Source organism: Aythya marila (assembly GCF_965140915.1).
Source record: "Aythya marila genome assembly, chromosome: 3".
Classification (NCBI taxonomy): Eukaryota; Metazoa; Chordata; class Aves; order Anseriformes; family Anatidae; genus Aythya; species Aythya marila.
The window spans coordinates 115,831,506-115,845,980 of NC_139044.1; the positions used below are offsets into that span (position 1 = coordinate 115,831,506).

The 14,475-nt window shown below is 40.0% G+C and overlaps 1 protein-coding gene across 7 annotated transcripts in view; it reads right to left on the reverse strand.

Moving 5' to 3' along the window:
• PKHD1 (PKHD1 ciliary IPT domain containing fibrocystin/polyductin) overlaps positions 1-14,475 on the reverse strand; it is a 255,796-nt gene that overhangs the window by 36,976 nt on the left and 204,345 nt on the right. The window contains exon 61 of one of the 7 annotated variants that reach the window (XM_082758119.1): positions 4,385-4,463. The exons of 5 other annotated variants lie outside the window; for them this stretch is intronic. In XM_082758119.1, coding sequence (XP_082614245.1) covers positions 4,432-4,463 — 32 coding nt within the window. In that variant the 3' untranslated portion in view covers positions 4,385-4,431. Of the gene's footprint in view, positions 1-4,384; positions 4,464-12,239; positions 12,497-14,475 lie in introns of those variants that run through there. One more of the 7 variants, XM_082758118.1, reaches the window with a different exon arrangement.

Consider the following 14,475-nt stretch of genomic DNA (forward strand, 5'->3'; position numbering starts at 1 on the left):
GAGTCTGTAGGCGTAGTCCTAAAGCACCATGACTGCATTGAACTCCAGGAAAAATAGGTCAGAAGAGATTTCTGGATGTCGTTTAGTTCAAACTCTCACTCAAAGCAAGGCTAACCACAAAGTTAGATCAGGCTTCGGAGGGCTTTATCACAAATCATAGTATATCTACTTTTAGGCTTTTATATATTCACTAGGACAAATTTCCCAGTTTGGAGGATGTCCAGAGAAACCACCAGGGTTGAAAATGACTCAGACAAGGTCTGTGATCCTAATGAAGTTTTCGTACAACATAACACACATGCAAGATGGTTTGAAGAAGCTTTTGAGGCTTACTTTTGCAAATAGCTCTTTTACTCCTGGGTGCATTTTTAGGCCGTCCAAGGCCTATTTTCTGTCCTGTCAAAGTCCTCTGGACAGCTCCAAAAGAGAAAGAAGAGCTTTGAAGCTGGAGCAGATCTTGTACTTTACCAGATTGTGTTCTTCGTCTTTAATATAAAAGTGAATTAACTCAGTCCTGGCTGCATGGTGTGGTGTCCACGTAGGGAGAAAAAGAATAAGTACACTGGCTTGAAGTCCAGAGTGTCCTGCATTGAATATTAGGCATCCCTTCTTTTGCATTTTATTCCAGACTTTCTAGTGAGCTGCTTGAAATTTCAGACAGCCCTTGGAGTTATTTTGGCCAGGGAGTATATTTAAAACTCATTGTGCCTAATGTTGTCTTTCTACAATTGAGAAGTAATCAGGAAAGACGTGAAAATAAATAGACAAGTGAGAGGCAAAATGAAATATGAAGTGGCTAGAAAGGAGCCTGCTCTCTAATGTATTTTTTCAGCTTATTATTGTAAAAGCCCAGAGCAAAAGAATAGCTTTGAAGAGTCTTTTGTTAATAGTGGCAAGGTTGTCTTTTTATTTTTCTTAACTTTTTATTTATTAGCCATGCTGCACAGGGTACTTCCATAACTGATGGTTGGGTTTCAAGTTACAGGGACTTGTTTAGTCTGAAAACATCCCAGCCTGTGATGGGAAACTGCAAAAAGAAGTAATGGCCCGTTGTCTCCTGCTTGAAGGGACTAAAACTGAAGCCCATTTGTTCTCTACTTCTCCCTGTGATTTCTGCTGGTTGAGCTTGCAAAGGTTTGGATGTCTCTGTTTGGATGGTTAAAGTGCATTCCCAGCAGGCCACTTCCTCAGGTGGTCTATCTGATGACAGCTTGATGCTTAGGCCAATATAAAACAGCTGAGGTTTTGACCCTGTCTGAGAATAAAATTATAAAGCTGCATTCCTACATGGGGGAAGGATTTCATCCCACAGATTGATGTAATAAAAAAGTTTTTGAGTGTTCTTAGCTGATGTTCAAGCTCTAAAATGTGACAGTCAATGACATTTTTTGAGACTGTTAGCACTGGGATACTATGCATTTATTCATCATTGCCCTGAATATGTGCTTAAGCATACAAATATTCCATTGCTACAAAATTTCATTCAATGCAGTCATGTGGGAACACAGTAGCTGCGCACAGAAAACCAGACAGGTGCATTAAGCACATTTGTTTCTTTGAGACTTTTTAGTGCTTTATCGCTGGTGAACAAAAGAGGTCTGAAGCAGAGTTAAGATAGGCAGAGCAATATCGGATTGCCCAAGGCTGCTTAGCTCAGGCATCCTACTGGCATTTACAGGATGCTCTTCATGCATAATAGCCTATATTACCTAGCTTTTTATGACAAGAATTGCCAATATGGACAGTTTAGGGTCTGCTCTTTTTGGTATAATACCAGCATTACCAGACAGCAAGGTGAGATGAGCATTGGCATAATTTTTACTTATTTATTCCATGTCATCAACAGTATCAGAATAGTCTCCATTTTCTGGGCATACTAATCAATAAACTTATCAGGCAGGCACCCAAAAGGGTTTTCTGCTCATTTAGGTCATCAGAGAGCAGCTTTCTGTTCCCAGGGTGCTATTAAGAGCCAAGCCAATTTAAAGAGCCCATGTGGCAGGAGTTGCTCAGTTTTCATATGCTTCACCTGTCCCCATTGCAGGGGACACCTGGCTGAAGCCTTGTGGGTTGTGCTTCTATCCTGTGAGCATGCAAAACCTCATTCCAGACAAAGTGCAAAGACCAATCCAGGTGGGTAGAAAATGGGCTAGTCCAAACCAGTTCTAACTTTTTATCTCTGCCCTATCAAAATATCTGGACTACAACCACTTTTTTTTTTTTTTTTTTTTTTTTTTTCCCTTCCTGAAGACCTCCAGAACTCTCTTATGCATAACTTCCCTACGGAAGAGCTTTCAGCAGAGAGATCCCATTTTCCAACCCAATCTTTCCAAACAGGGTGATATATTACATCAAGAACATATGAATTTGCATTTTCTTGCAAGTAATGTTTCCATGAGGTCCAAGAAGGGTTAATTCTGGCAGCAGTGGGGTCTGTAACAGGAATACCCAACCAGAAGGATGTGCTGTAGAAAGGACCCCCATGCTGCCTAGGACATTGAGGGGACGAGGGACGTGGTGGTATCTTGATGGTTTTTTTATTTTTGCTTGTGGTGGCTGAATGGCACAAGCGGTCAGACACAGAGGCCTTGGAAGTCATGATCTGAATTTAATAAAGCTGTCTGAAAGGGGAGGGAGACAGGGAAAAGAAGATCATGGAGATAATAAAGGCAGAGATAGGAAGAGAGGAAAAGAAAGAACATTAGAGATGACTGGTGATGGCTGTTCTCTTTCAGACTCAAGTGGCCAGAAGTAAAATATTTATTGAAGAGGCAGGACACCAATTCATTATGAAAAGAATAATAATGAAAAATGAATATTTTATGATTAGAACATACACTTCGATGCTTCTATGGTGAAGAAAGTCAAAAGGCAAGGATAATGGCAAGGAACAGCAGGGCAACTAACATAGCTGCATGATTTCATTATAATTTGGCAGGTATTGGTGTGATTCTTTAAATTCAGTACAGGTACACCTATGGTCTGCAAGCAGAATTAAGTCAGTGCTTGGAAAAATGTCCACTTTCAATGTAACAATAAATTCCATAGATTGGTAACGTGAGAGGGTCAGCTTGCTTCACCATATCAGCAACCTCTCTCCCATTTCTGTTTGGGGAATAAAAGTTATTTGAGGGGTCAAATGGAGGAGGAGGAGGCTCATCTTATCCCCACTGATATCAGCAGCCAAATCCCCCACCTAGGATTGTTTTTTCTTGTTTTTTTCCATAAGATTTTGTTTGTTAGAAAAACCAAAAATACACCAGAGGGAAAATAAATGCAGATACATTTTTAATGCATACATTTAATTTTTAGAACATGGTGGGCACTTCAGTGCCGGGTACTGGAACTGCGAGGGGGGATTTATCTAATCAGCCCTCCGTGGCCCCGCTTCATTGACATAATGTGGTCCTGCCAATTAAAGCACTGGAATCACAGCTCTGCATTTTCCTTCTCTTTCTTGCTAAAATTATTGATGTGCTTTGTACAATGTGTAATTGCCATTATTGTATATATGCCTAGAGCATGTGCAGAGCTGAAATTGAAATAAATAAGCAAACAAAAATCAAGCGATAGAAAGTCTCTGATGGTATGGTAGGGGGTGGGACAAGGCTTCACAAGCTGAAAATAGGATTTGATACTGCTGTGACTGGGTTTGATAGAGTGAGATTTGATAAGGCTAGAATAAAAGGATGTTGTGATCCTTGGGTCTGACCCCTCTCTCTGTATAGCACAGATCCACAGCAAACAACCAGATTCTTTTAGCTTCTTTGGTCTGAGCCTCTGCATCCAGAGACTTTGAGGGAACGGTCCTGATTTACACCACCTGCAGATCTTGCCCACTATAACACATTCTCGTTTGCTCCCTCCCTTTCTCTCTTACACACACACACACACAGTAGATTTGTTCTTTACATTTAATTTATACAAGAGAGGCACAGAATACATTTCAGTAATGCCAATTAGATACGCACTAATTTCTTCTCTGTGAAATAGCAGTAAGTAATTAATCAGAATTTTGATCACAACTCAGTTGGCAATTCTAATTGCACTTGCCATTTCCACAGCAAATATGGAATCATTATCTTTTTCGCCTAGTCCTCTCTTCCTAATCATCCAGGGTGCTAGAAGCAAAACATTTCCAAGAACTAGATATTGTCTCTATCAACTAGCAGATTTAATACCTTTGGACTCAGGGTTAGTGGGTTCAGTCCACGGCTGTGTTTTTATTTCAAGCTTCATTGTAATTTTAAAGTGAATAGCTAGTGGCAGGCCGGCTGCTTGCCTGGGGGCGGGGGGATTCTGCCTCATAAAATTATGAGAAAGGATGAAAGCAAGTGGCTCACGCCATTCAAAGCCTTCTGGGAGAGCACAAGAGACACCTGACCTTTGCACAAGCGTCCAGCAGGCATCTAGGGGACATATGGATGTTGATCAGATCTGTATCACCAGAGCCTTCGCTGCATCTGCAAAGCACCACAACCACATTTTAACTCCAGGTGATCATCTAAGTACAGAACAGGATGCTCAGGGGAGATTGGTACCCTGCATTTAATGGTAACAGTGTTTGCATGATCATTTAGTGACCGTTTTGCTGATTGGTGCAAATCAACCCTGCTGGACTGGAACAAGAATGATTTAAGATTGTTTGCCTAAAAGTGTTATGGCTGGGAGGCTATGGAGACAGGACACCTCTTTGCCATGCTCCAAAAAAGCTGACACCGAGACTGTTATCAGATGGCTTAGAGGGAAAAAAAAGAGCAGAAAGAGAAAAGAAGCTTTACCCTTTAGGAACTGAGCCTTACAGGGAACAGTGGTGTACCTATACCAACACAAGTCCAGCTCTCAAATGCAGCCTACACTTTTACGTTCTCCCACTGCTTGGAGGAAAGGTTTCCTAGGACCTGATGGCAACAGTTTGGTTTAATAGTCAGAGTCTTCATTTTGCTCAGTTTCAGATGTCTCATATTTCCCTGGTAATCCCTTTTTTTTTTTTTTTTTTTTTTTTTTGGTCCAAGTCAACTAACCCTGAAGAATAACAATAACATCTCCAGGAGCTAAGTTTTGATGCAGCGATGTTGTGCAGAGCAGTACCACCATAATCCCTACTGTTCTTATGACAACTATCCCACTCCAGGAAGCTCAGGAGCATTGGAGGCACCGGTAGAGTTAAAAATGAGATGGCCACCAGCTGTTTTTTGCTAATCAACTATGCTTACATCTACAGAGTCAGCAATGACTGTGCTGCCTGTCTAAACATATCAAAGAGAACCTAAAAAGTCAGAAAAGAGTTAAAAAAAAATATTTTGAAAAATTAAACACACAAGCTGCAACAATGTTCCTTTCAACTGGCCATAATCATAGTTGTTTAGTCATCTTGGAGTGAAGAAGAAGAAGGGGAAGGGGAAGAAAGGGAAGAGGAGAGGGAGAGGGAAAGAGGGAGGGAGAGGGAGGGGGAGAAGAAAAATAATAAAGAAGATGAAAAGAAGAAGAAGAGGGAAGGGAAGGGGGAAAGGAAAGGAAAGGAAAGGAAAGGAAAGGAAAGGAAAGGAAAGGAAAGGAAAGGAAAGGAAAGGAAAGGAAAGGAAAGGAAAGGAAAGGAAAGGAAAGGAAAGGAAAGGAAAGGAAAGGAAAGGAAAGGAAAGGAAAGGAAAGGAAAGGAAAGGAAAATCAAAAGAAGCTCTTAGAATCTGAGCATCTTTGAAGACTGAGTAAACCGATGCAACACAGATTTATGAAGACAACAGATCACGTCTCAAATCAGCTACAGGAGCCAAAAGAAAAATAAGAGCTTTAAAACCAGAGGCTGTGGGATACAATCAGACTAGTGCAAAAACATCGACTTCAACTTAGATATATAAGTAATGGATGGTCCTGAAGAAACATTCTGGCTACATCTTCACTAGTAAATTAAATGTGCCCAGGAGTATTCCCAGACACTGCGGCCAACAGACATGGTCTGGCTGCATCCATCTATTAAAGCGTCTCAGCTTTCAAAAAAGGATGGATTCATCCAACATACCAATTGGGAATGTTCCTTGGCACACATTAACTCCCAACCTGCACCCAGGAATCATTTGGGAGAGTGTTAATTGGCCCAGGACAAAAGCATGCCAGGGGCTGTTCTAACCATCTCACAGAGCAGAGGACTGAGTTTTGATATTGGTGGCCTGGCACCACTTCATTTATTTTAGCATGGGCATAGCCTCTATCCATATTAGTGTCTGCTTTCAGAGAGTACTGCTGTGACCACAGATTTACCTGCAGAATTTAGCAGAGAGCACAGGCCATGTCAGTTAGAGAGGTAGATTGGACTGAAGGAATTGCACAGGGAAACCTGCAGCCAGTATTAATTTTGAGCCCCTTAGAGAACTGCTTACACACAGAGACAAAGACCAAGCAGATATTGTTTGAAAAATCTGGTCTTCTCCGGGCATTGTTGGAGGTTGCTGAAATTTTTCACACTTGGGTTTTTTTAATTTGTCGCATACTTGTTGCAAACAAGCTATTACTGTTCACTTGGCAGTTTACAAGGATGAGGCTGATGTTTCCTTCTACTATAAAATTATTTTAAGTGGAGAAAAACGGTTTGAGGTAATTATTAAAACAGTTAGTAGTAAGGCAGGAAACAACTCCAGTCTAGTCACCTTTTATTATTTCCCTTCTCTACTCAGTGTCTTTCTTGACTGATGAAGCCGAACCCAACTCTGGTCTTTATTACGAATCATAATCTTTGAGTTCAGTGAGGTTACACCTGTTTGTCTCCTGTCTGCTTTGCTGTGCAGTGCACATACTAGTGTTTGGATTTTGTGATGGAAAGCCACCTAGACCAGGCTCATTATCATCATTTTCCAGGTGACTTGGGAGCAATATACATACCCGCAACATGAGTGGAAGGCTGAGCTGATGCCTCCTGGTTGGAAAATGGGGACATGAAGGATCATAGCCAGCATCAGGCTGGGTGACTCCAGAATGTGGTGCCATTACAAATAGCACTTTGCCTGGAGGCACATCCAGTTGAATTAAGAAAAAAAAAGAGCCATTAATTAACTTGACTTAAGAGAGGGCTGATGCAGGGCAATGTGACCTTTTCTCTATGTCATATGCCACATGGATTTTAGCCTCCCTCTGATGCATTGTCACCGCCAGTCCTTGTTTTTTAGATCACTGGATTTCAGGATGATGGTGGCCAAAGGGATTGAGTCAGCAAGAGAAAGGAAAGAGATGGCCTCACAGCTTCGGTGATCTGTACACCAAAGAGCAGAATCCTATCATCCATCTACTGTCTGTTACACTAAATGGTAAATATATACATACATACTCTATTCCAGGTATTACAAACACGTGACAAGTCGTGTATATTCAGTCAATATGACTTCAGTGATGGTAGTTTTGGCAATACATTATAGAGAAATCAAAGAATGGTAGTGGTTTACAAAACGGTGATTAGAATTGTTTAACACTGCTCAACTTTTACATAAAAGTGATGACAAGGTAAGGGGCTTCTTGCAGTTTGTACCAGTCAACAAAATGCATTGCTGCAAAACCCAAGTCTACTTAAAATTTGTCGTTAGAATCACAGAATATCTTGAGTTGGAAGGGACACACAAGGATCATCGAGTCCAACTCCTGTCTCCACACAGCACCACCCAAAACCAGACCCTATATCTGAGAGCATTGTCCTAACGCTTCTTGAACTCCAGCAGCTCGGTGCCATGACCACTGCCCTGGGGAGCCTGTCCCAGTGCCCGACCACCTCTGGGTGCAGAACCTTTCCCTCACCCCCTGCCTGACCCTGCCCTGTCCCAGCTCCATGCCGTCCCCTTGGGTCCTGTCACTGTCCCCAGAGAGCAGAGCTCAGCGCCTGCCCCTCCGCTCCCCTCGTGAGGGAGCTGCAGGCCGCCATGAGGCCTCTGGGCTGAACAAACCAAGGCACCTCAGCTGCTCCTCACACACCTTCCCCTGCACACCCTTCACCACCTTCGTAAAGATATTAGGTGAATAAAATAAAGACCTGCAGCAAGGATCCCTGGAGTCAGACAGTCAGTCTGCTGGTCTCTGTGTGGTTGGGAATGAGTTGAAAACTAGGGCTTCTGAGGCTTCTTGACATGAGAAGTTGTCTCATTTTGGAGTGCAGTTATACCCATATTCTAACAAAACATGTAATTTCAGCCTTGTAAAACAGCAGGAAGGACAGTGCTGAGTCCAAAAGCACATGTAGGCCATTAATATAAAGCTTGTAACAATAAGCTGGCACATTAGTTCTTCAAAAGCACAAATAAGTTTTTATTTTTAGTATTTGATGAGTTCTGTTATGGTTAAATGGTTGACTTGAAGCTTAGGGTATTTTTCACTTTTTTTTCATTCCTTTTCATTCTTCCTTTTTTTTTTTTTTTAATTAATTTATTTTTTTTTTATTTTATTTTAAAAAAATAGGCCTTTTCCTAGGTTTCTTGCGAAAATGAGCACACATTGCTTCTCCTTATGCCTTTATGTATCCTCACAATTTTTTAGTTCATGCACCATCTTCACTTAGAGTGGTCAAAAAAGATGTCCTAGAAATGTCTTTCTATAGCAAGACGTCCTCCACCCTCAAGTTCTTAAACTGAAGGAGAATCTTCCTTCACAGCTTTCAATTTTTTCAACGTCAAAGTCAATCAGTTACAAAACACAAAACCATAGGAAATGACAGCTCCCCAGTGGTCATGCTCACAGGACCAGCTCCTAGTTTGGAAAACTGAAAACTTTCAGTTCGATATTCAATTTTGGGATATTTTAACAGAATAAATATTTTAAAATCATCCATTGCTTTCTTCAGATTTCAGATACTACTTGTAGGACTGTTATCTTTGCATTTGCTCAATTATTACTTTCAATTTAAAAATAAATAAATAAATAAATAAATAAATAAAAGGAAAATGAAAAAAAGATGAAGATGAAAAGATTGTTCTTGAATGAAAAGAAAACACAAGTTTATGTATAAAATCAAAATAGTTGGGCTTTTCTCTGTGTAAGTGGGAAAGAAATGAAATTTTACCTCAGAAGATTGAAAAAAAAGATTTCAAAACAAAGAAAAAAATCAAAGCTATCAACTCTAGGTTTTGACTGTAGATACAAAACATAGAGGCCACATAATGATTGAGGCAAAGAATCAGAACCACTGCTGTATTATCCATATATTTTTACTTTCACATCAGCACGTAGATAAGAGATCCCTGACACAGTGGATCTGGTAAGATTTCAATGACAATTCCATGTTATTGGGCAATTTCAGTCAGAAAGGGATGAGCCTCTCTTTCAGATTTCACTTCAAACATAATCATAGCATCTATTGCAATCCTCAGAAGGCAGTGGTTTTGCATTGCTGTATTTTCATTAACCAAGTGGTCTCTTACAAAATCAATTCAGAGACTAGCTCTATGGACCGCATGGGAAAAAGTCTCAATTTTTATTTCTGAGGGGTCCCTAGTTTTGGCTCCTTCTTACCTAACTTACATGTTTCAACATTTAGACATGAGTATCTAAGTCAGAGTTGGACTCCTTCAGTTGAGAGAAATCCAGATCTTCTAAGGGAAATCTAAGGGAAATTTATCCGTCTTAGACAAAAATGTTAGGGTGAGATTAATGATTATTAGGAAAGACAAAGCTTCCAAATGGAACTTAAATCTTCCTTTTAAGCAAACAAAGAAACAAATAAATAATAATAATAATAATAATAATTTAAAAAAAAAAAAAACACACAGGAAAGTCCAACACTAAGCATGACAATCTAGATGCATCTATAAGACTTATCCTTATTGCACCTCAAAGTCTCCCTCAAGACCTGACCTATGGCTCAGTGCAACTATATACTGACAATTATAGGCTCCAGGCAGAAAGGAAAACCAACTTGCAGTAGAGACATGATGCTCTGAGTCTTAGTCTTCCTGCAAGCTTGAATATCTGTTTGTGTACATGGCAAGGCACACCTGGACTGGCTGGCTGTGGGTGACTGCATTGCTGGGGGCTACCTGTGTAGTCTTCATGGGGACAAAAGACGGATGGGTATGGGAGCTCACTAACCCTGAGTTTCTCCATACACTTGGAGAGTGGTGTCAACACACACACTGAGTTCAAAGGTGGTTTCATCCTCTGAATTACAGCGTTTTTTGATCGCACAGTTGAAAATACAAGGAAAAAAAACACTTCTCAAATTCCGCCGGATAACATGGGCAAAGAAAGGCATGTCAGAGTTATACCTACATATAGCTGAGATCGAGCAAAAAAACTCAGAATGGCTTAAAAAACACTTGTTCAGGTCCTTTTAAATCACTGTGATTTAAAGTATTGAAGGCTGGTTTTGAAACTTCTCTCAATGAAATCTATGCTTTTATCTCAGTGCAAACACTCTCATCTTATTAAACAAACATCATGTGATCAGCAATGGACCTCAGAAAAGCCTCTCACATCTCATTATCCCACAGTTTAGATTAGGGTTTTATAGCTTGACTTCATAATTCAACCACAGGATCAGCTCTGTTCCCTCCTGCCCAGAACTCCGCTGGGCTATTATATTATTTCTGTAATATGAAGAGCAAAGAAAAAGAATATGACATGTTCTTGCAGCAACAAGTTAATTTTGATTTAACCTTCCAGTGTTTGACATTCTGAGTACTAACACTTTGGTTGTTTAAAAAGAAACACCAAGTAAGCAAGCAATAAGCCTTTATTCAAGCAAAAAGACTCCCAAAGATGCTGGCTGCATTGTAGCTTGCAACATAAAGCATTCCCTTGCCATTCCTATTGGCAAGATAGGGTTATGCCCTTTCATATGCCAAGATAGACCCTATTGGACAAGGAAACATTGGTCTTGCTCTTACACAACTGCAAACACAAAGAGACTTAGCACTGCTGGGGAGTAAGATAATAGGAATTGCACGCTGGACTTTTGCTCTTGCAGTTCAAGCAATCCAGCATAAGTTTGCTCAAATGGTAATAAAAGCCTCTTTTATTTCTCACTTCAAAACTTTTTTTTCTCCTAAGCCCTCCATCACACATCCACTAAAATATTCAAGCTCTTGGAGACATATAACTGGCAGCTGGGAGTTGCTTTACAGAGAAAACACTCAGACACAACATGACACCTTCCCCAGACAGACACTGCAAGTCAGTCTGAGATTTCCAGAGTAACTGAAGGAATCAGGTGCTTGGTGTCCAACTTCTAACGGTCATAGAAGATTTGTACATATCTTTCGTCTGAGAACATTCATGAAGTGTTTCATTAGCAGAGCCCCAGACATTCTGACTTCACTTCTAAAGGATCACAAATGGAGCATCTGCGCTTGCATGGACAACTTTGAGGAAGGGTCTGAGTTGGCTTTGGGTTAGGGCTGTTGGTTTTTGTTGTTGTTTTGTTTGTTTGTTTGGATTTTTTTGCTAGTTTGTTTTGTGTTTGCTTCCTTGTTTTTGCTTTTTCTTTGTTTGGCTTTTTTTTTTTTTTTTTTTTTTTTTCCCCAAAAAGCTCTAGCTTAAGCCTCTCAAAGAAAGGCACCTGAAAAAAGAGAGTTTGCATTTTGAAAGACCTTCAACACATCTGCCTCCCTCTGGAGTTAAGGGAAAGGCAATATTATTTTCCTAAGGCCCCCAAACCGTGAAAATAAAAGCATACAAATTCAACACCCACAAAAACAAGGAATAAGATAATAACCCCAGACAATGAGAAAATTACACGAGTTCACTTTCCATGTCAGTATGCATTTCCCTTTAAGAATTTCCATTTCCCTTTAAGCAATTCTATTATTCACACATAGCATTTCTAATCATTCTTTCAAGTGTTTCTATGTAACTTATCAGGGTTTAATGAATGCCAGAATAAGCACTAGAGGGAAAATCCACATAACTGGACAGTAACCCAAAGGTTTTAACAAGACCTCTACATTTTTCTTTTTTAATATAATCTTTATTCAAGCATTTTCTGCTTTGATCAGAAAGATGGTTTTTTTATTGGTATTATTATTGACTTTTTCCCACCCACCCTCTTCCATAATCCACCATCCCATAACTTGTGAGCCCTCCAGGGTTGCAGTGAAGAGTTATTAGTTACAAAGGGCTTCTTTGGGAAACATTATCTACAAGTAAAATCAGTCAAAGTAAACAAGTTAGCTTGTATACTGCCTTCTCCTGAATCAGGCCCCACAGTCTACTCACTCTCCAGAAAGAGAAGTTAAAAAAGAAACGCCCTGCAAACATCCAATGTTGTTCCATCAATATGTATGGGAACAAGAGTGACCTGTTGAGTCTGCCATAATGCGGGGATGGTTGTTTACTCAAAATAATAATTCCTAAGGATGACCATATGTGCAGAAGTTGTCAATCAGAAAATTAAATTCCAAGATGCCTTGTCACTGGAGCTTAGAATGGCTAAAAGAATGGATGAGACAAGATACATCAACCAACAGCTCAGGAACTGGATTTATTTGGAGGTCAAACTGTACTTGAATGGCTGATTCGGAAGGCACACCTGTGAGAAAAAAGTCAGTCTTTAAAAACTGCATTCTGAATATTCTTCCCAAAGCAACCACTACCTTCAGCAAGACACTAGAAACATGCTAAACCTTGGCACTGATTTTTAAGCTGGTCTGTAGGACTTGTCTCCTGTTTCCATGATAATGTTGTGGGCAGCACTGCGCTTACACTAAGAGACAGCCCATGAGCCCTGGCCAATTTTGGATTCTTTTCTCCTGAGTGCTGTTCAGGCATACAGAGTCAGATCTGGCCCCAGAGAGCCTCAGGCTTTCCAAGAGCAAGGGACGGTTTTAGTTATGTATGGTCATTGACTTCCATCAAGCTTCATTCTTATCCCAGACACAGTTTTGAGTGACTGAGGAAGTTTTTCTGTTTGGGCCCTAGAGAGGCAAAGAAGAAAGCAGGTTTCTCACAGAGCACAGCAGGTCAAGCCAGCCTCCTGAAAGAGCTGGCACATAGAGCTGGAGAAAATAGTTTCTTTAAAGCTACCATGGATGTCTTAGGCCAGGGATGTGAACAGTAAGGGACACAGTGTATCATTGTCCTGCAGTGAGAAAATAACTTCTACTGCTACTTCTACCCCTAATAATTTTTAAGACAAAATTGGAGCATTTACAGTCAAAGGGCTGGAAAAGTCCTCCACAAGTGATACAGCTTGCTCCACAGCAGACTTTTCTCTGTCTTGCCTCATTTCTGACAAGTCCTGCTATTGTTTTATTCCTCAGCTCCCTCCCCAGCAATGGTAAGATGACTGTGGTGCCCATCTCCTGCTGGAGCCACTCTTCAGAGACAGAAGCCCAAAGTTTAAGTAATTCATCACAAAGTGTAGCAAATCAGTAACAGAGGCCTGTAAACAGTGAAGGATTCTTCTCAGCTATTAGGAAAATTACTTTTACCAACTATCTTTTTTTTGACTGAATATTTAACCAATGGAGCTGAACAATCTACTTCTTTCATATTCATTTATTTTTGGTACAGCCATTGAACCAGGCTGCTGCCTCTGATCAGCTAATGCTACAATCTGCTATCAACCTCATGGGAGGAAGAAAAAGTGTGCTTGCAATATGGACCTTATAGGGATGAAACAATGTTCAGTCCAGTAACCGTTGTATCCTAGTGAGCATGGGAAGAAAACAATGAGGCAGACTTACTCTAGTTTTGCAATGTGTTTATTAATTTCAGAGAAACCACCGCAGGAACAAAGTTTATTAGTGAGTAGGAGGACATTTCAGGAACAGAGCTGGACTGAAAATAATCAGCTCTCTTTAATTAATTGCATACAGTTTTATTGCATAACTGATGGTTTTAAACCTTGGCCAATTAGTTTGTCAAACACAGAAGTTAAATCCTCTATTGGTCTTTCAAATAAGCTCTATGCCAAAGTTTTAATTCAACTTGCCTTATCCAAACAACCAGAAAACAGGGGCTCTTGAAACTGAAATTAATTTGCAGTTACCGGAACTGTAAAAAAGAATACCAAATACAACTTAAAAGAAGAAAATAAAATAAATAAATAATAATAATTATAAAAAAAAAAAAGACTCCAAAGTCCCAAGTACTGCCAATATCAGACTCAAGTCCATGACCACCCTTTATAGGCTAGATTACAGTTGCAAGGTCACTCCATTTTGACAGCTAGTTTCCTAAGACAGGTTGAGGTACTGTTGCCAACCCAGCATGTTTTCAACACAAAAGAGGAATCTGTTTGAAAAGAAAAGCTGCTCTAGACAGCCTACGACGTTCCAGTGTGATTGCCTCACTGTGTGTCTATTTCTCCGGAAACTGGGAAATGCAGGATGATTTTATAACCATGTATATTTATATATGAATGTAAAAAAATGCATATAAAGTTGTTTATGTTTAAGTTAACAACTATGTTCCTGGCATGATCTTAGACTAAATATTCAGTGTAATTACCTAAGATACATATCTTTATTTTTCAAAGTTTCTTAAACAGAGTGTCAGTGGGTTGAC